The 4954-nt window shown below is 37.3% G+C and overlaps 1 protein-coding gene across 1 annotated transcript; it reads left to right on the top strand.

Annotated features, from left to right (window-relative positions):
* The first annotated feature begins 969 nt into the window (after positions 1 to 969).
* Positions 970 to 4558, top strand: LOC114303282 (heat shock cognate protein 80). Its single transcript, XM_028248408.2, has 3 exons — positions 970 to 1413; positions 2309 to 2450; positions 2546 to 4558. Exons 1-3 carry the CDS (start codon positions 1291 to 1293, stop codon positions 4378 to 4380), a joined length of 2100 nt encoding a protein of 699 aa, XP_028104209.2. The 5' UTR covers positions 970 to 1290; the 3' UTR covers positions 4381 to 4558.
* The last annotated feature ends 396 nt before the right edge of the window (positions 4559 to 4954 follow it).

The following is a 4954-nucleotide window of genomic DNA, read 5'->3' as shown; positions in this document are numbered from 1 at the left end:
TAAACAATGGCCTTATTTGGCGGGGCTTATTTCCAGATTATTTCAGCTTTTAGCTTAATTTAAGCTATTTTGATGTGTTTGGTTCAGCTTAAAAATACAGCTTATAGCTTTTTGTAAGTCAAAAATCAACTTATTCTTTCAGTGGGGGAGGAGAAGCTTAATTTATAAGTAAAAAATCAACTTATATTCACAGCTATAAGTTATAAGCTGTTAGGCTATAAGTTATAGGCCATGTTTGGTAGGGCTTATTTTCAGCTTATTTCAGCTTTTAGCTTAATTTAAGATATTTTGATGTGTTTGGTTCAGCTTAACAATACAGCTTATAGCTTTTTTGTAAATAAAAAATCAACTTATTTTTTGAGTGGTAGAGGAGAAGCTTAATTTATAAGTCAAAAATCAACTTATATTCACAGTTATAAGCTATAAGCTATAAACTATTAAATTATAAGTTATAATCACTTTCCTACAACTCTACCAAACGAGACCATAATCACTTTTTCACAACTCTACCAAACATGGCCAATATAAATCAAGATAAAAGGATCTCATGGAATAAAAGTATAAATACACGTGACTAAGCCTCCGTTTGGGAAGTGGGTTGGCTTTTTGGCTTTTTGACTTTTTTGACTATTTTAGCCTGGGCTAAAAAGTTTGGTTTGGGAAGGGCTTTTTGGCTTTTTGACTTTTTTGATTTTTTTTGTGAGAGAAGAGTGTAATGATTATGGGTTGGATGTGATGTTTTGTTTGTTGTGGCTAAAATAGCCTGTTTTGTCTTTTGTGGCTATTTTAGCCCCAACCCAACTTGCCAAACACCACCTAAGTAGATTATAATTTTCCTTAATAAATTTATTGGGTTAAAACATCTCAAAATAGGATTCTTCAATAAAAAATTTCAAAAAAATTAAAGGATCAGAATGTAATTTAATTTCATTCTATAAAAAAAAATAAAAATCAACGGTGGTGAATGATTTGATCCAATGAGAGCTTTTCTCCGATTAAAGGGGAAGCTATTACATAGACACTTGATTGGTCCAGAGGATTCTGGTAGGTTCGGACGTGTAAAACACTGCTCGACTATAAATCGGCCCCACCTGAATAGTATAATCGCCATGACTTCCAACAGAAGGATCTAGAAAGAAAACCCTACTGAACTCCCTATATAATCTCTTCTGCTCATCCCCTTTGCGCTCACTAAAAAACCCTAGAACTCATCTCACTCCTCTCCCTCTATAGCATTTCGAGTTTTTTTGAATTCGAAAAAGAGTGTATTTGTAGTGTTAGAGATCGGCAATGGCGGAGACAGAGACGTTTGCTTTTCAGGCAGAGATTAACCAGCTGTTGAGTTTGATCATCAACACCTTCTACAGCAACAAGGAGATCTTTCTTCGCGAACTCATCAGCAATGCCTCTGATGTGAGTCTTTCTCTCTCTCTCTCTCTCTATCTGTCTTTTCTTTTTTTTTCTGGCTTGGAAAATCGATGTTCTGTTGGCAAAATTACTTTCGTACTCTCATTGTGATTTAGATCCTTAGGGTTTCTTTTGGTGTCTATGATGATGTTGATGCATGAATGTCCTGTTGAGAAATTGGGGGAAATGATAAACCACAATAGGAAGGGAATTTCGACTATCAGCTCTGTATTTGTGTGTATAGTTTCCGAGAAATAAAAGATCTTAGCCTAGGGCTTCTCGGGAAACAATCAGAGCATGCCTTAAGGTTGACGTTGTTTCTCGTCTTTTTTTATAATTTTGTCTGTGGTGCTTTTTTGGATCATAAATTTTGCTCCTTATGTTGATCGGTTTCCCAATAGTTGGGTTTCCTGTGACATACGACAAAATTAAACTGAATATTCATGATTATTGATTTATTGCATGATTAAGTATACCATTCGTTTAAGATGTGTTTCGTTTTAGATCATGAATTGTTGCCTTGGATAATAATCTTTTTTTCATACACTCCATTGTCATACACTTGTCTGTATTTTTTATTAGATAGATATAAATTAATCTGAGGATATTTTTATGTACATGCATTGCTTTTTGGGTATTGTAGTGAGATTGTTATACTATTGGTTGTCTTAAATTTTGTAGCTAATAATCTTTGAGTAATGTTAAGAATCATAAAAGAAGTATGATGAAAATAATCATGAAAGATTTTTTACCTTTCGATTACACCTAGAATAAAACACACACTAATCAAAATAAGCAAGTGATGAAAAATTTTCATGGTACATTTCATGATATTTTTTTCCATGACTCCTAATATTATTCATAATTCTTTTTGTACTTATTAATTGTGGGAATTATTTAGGCTTTGGACAAAATTCGTTTTGAGAGCTTGACCGACAAGAGCAAGTTAGATGCGCAACCAGAGCTCTTCATTCACATCATTCCTGACAAGACCAACAACACATTGTCCATCATTGACAGTGGGATTGGCATGACAAAGGCTGGTAAGTATTCATATAACTGTTTGTGTATTAATTCACTTGATGATATCTATAATTTTGTTGGGTTGCTTATAATGGGTTTAATTCAATGACTTCAGATTTGGTGAACAATCTTGGTACAATTGCGAGGTCTGGAACCAAAGAATTCATGGAAGCTCTTGCTGCTGGTGCCGATGTGAGCATGATTGGGCAGTTTGGTGTTGGTTTCTACTCAGCTTACTTGGTTGCTGATAAGGTCATTGTGACCACAAAGCACAATGATGATGAACAGTATGTCTGGGAGTCCCAAGCTGGTGGCTCATTCACTGTTACCAGAGACACCTCTGGCGAGAATCTTGGTAGGGGTACGAAGATAACCCTTTACCTTAAAGAAGACCAGCTTGAATATCTTGAGGAGCGCCGACTCAAGGATTTGATCAAAAAGCATTCTGAATTCATCAGTTACCCAATCTCTCTCTGGGTTGAGAAGACTACCGAGAAGGAAATTTCTGATGATGAGGATGAGGAAGAAAAGAAGGACGAGGAAGGAAAGGTGGAGGATGTCGATGAAGAGAAGGAGAAGGAAGAGAAGAAAAAAAAGAAGATCAAGGAGGTGTCCCATGAGTGGTCTTTGGTGAATAAGCAGAAGCCCATCTGGATGAGGAAGCCTGAAGAGATCACCAAGGAAGAATATGCTGCGTTCTACAAGAGCCTCACCAATGATTGGGAAGAGCACTTGGCTGTGAAGCACTTCTCAGTTGAGGGACAGTTGGAGTTCAAGGCTGTTCTCTTTGTTCCTAAGAGAGCACCATTTGATCTCTTTGACACAAAGAAGAAGCCCAACAACATCAAGCTTTATGTGCGCCGGGTGTTCATCATGGATAACTGTGAGGAGCTTATGCCTGAGTACTTGGCCTTTGTGAAAGGTATCGTTGATTCCGAGGACCTTCCTCTCAACATTTCTAGAGAGATGTTGCAGCAGAACAAAATCCTCAAGGTCATTCGCAAAAATTTGGTCAAGAAGTGCATTGAGCTCTTCTTTGAGATTGCTGAGAACAAGGAAGACTATAACAAGTTCTACGAGTCTTTCTCTAAGAACCTCAAGCTTGGCATTCATGAGGATTCCCAAAACAAGACTAAGCTTGCTGAATTGCTTCGATATCACTCCACCAAGAGTGGTGATGAGATGACTAGCTTGAAGGACTATGTTACCAGGATGAAGGAGGGACAGAATGACATCTATTACATAACTGGTGAGAGCAAGAAGGCTGTCGAGAACTCACCCTTTTTGGAGAAGCTCAAGAAGAGGGGATATGAGGTCCTCTTCATGGTTGATGCCATTGATGAGTATGCAGTGGGACAGTTAAAGGAGTTTGAGGGGAAAAAGCTGGTGTCTGCCACCAAGGAAGGTTTGAAGCTTGATGAGAGCGAAGATGAGAAAGCGAAAAAGGAAGCTCTGAAGGAGAAGTTTGAGGGCCTTTGCAAGGTGATGAAGGATGTATTGGGTGACAGAGTTGAGAAAGTGGTTGTGTCCGATCGTGTGGTGGATTCTCCCTGCTGTTTGGTGACTGGAGAGTATGGCTGGACTGCCAACATGGAGAGGATCATGAAAGCACAGGCCTTGAGGGATTCGAGCATGGCAGGTTACATGTCAAGCAAGAAGACAATGGAGATCAACCCTGAGAACCCCATAATGGAGGAGCTTAGGAAGAGGGCAGATGCAGATAAGAATGACAAATCTGTGAAGGACTTGGTTCTCTTGCTGTTTGAGACCGCATTGCTGACCTCAGGCTTCAGCCTGGATGACCCAAACACATTCGGCAACAGGATCCACAGGATGCTGAAACTTGGGCTGAGCATTGATGAGGAAGCTGGGGATGTTGACGTGGACATGCCCCCTCTAGAGGAAGCTGAAGCTGATGCAGAGGGCTCCAAGATGGAGGAAGTTGATTAAACATACTACCCCCCCTTTTCTTTCCCTCTCTATTTTTTTTTGGGGGGTTCAGATTTTGGTAGTATTTTTGTCTGAATTTGCTGTCGTTAGTTTTCTCTGCTCGTGTTTTATTGACTGGATGGTAATGGATGCTGTGGTTTTTGTTTTTAAAATCCAATATATATTATCTTCTACTTGATTGGCTGGCCTTTTATGGTTTTTGTCTTTTACGAAGTTTGATTATTATTATTTGTGAATTAGCCTATCACAGGGGATAATTATAGATATTTGTATTTGTTTTAGATTTTTTTTAATATATAAATTATGTTTTTTAAGATTTTTTTTTTATCACTAAACATAATATATGGGGGAAGTTAAAAAGGATATTACAGTAATTGTACACGAATTGTATCTATAATTATTTGTATACATGTGGAAAGATATGTGGATTGAAAAAAAATTAATAAATGTTGATCAGGTTATATATATGTGAAAAGATATGTGGATTGAAAAAAAATTAATAAATGTTGATCAGGAGATTTTGATCAAATCAATAAATGTTGAGTTTTTTTTTTTAAATAAAAAATTTAAAAAA

This window comes from Camellia sinensis, chromosome 8 (genome assembly GCF_055761805.1).
Source record: "Camellia sinensis isolate YWXY chromosome 8, ASM5576180v1, whole genome shotgun sequence".
Lineage (NCBI taxonomy): Eukaryota > Viridiplantae > Streptophyta > Magnoliopsida > Ericales > Theaceae > Camellia > Camellia sinensis.
This window is presented reverse-complemented; position numbering and strand designations above follow the sequence as displayed.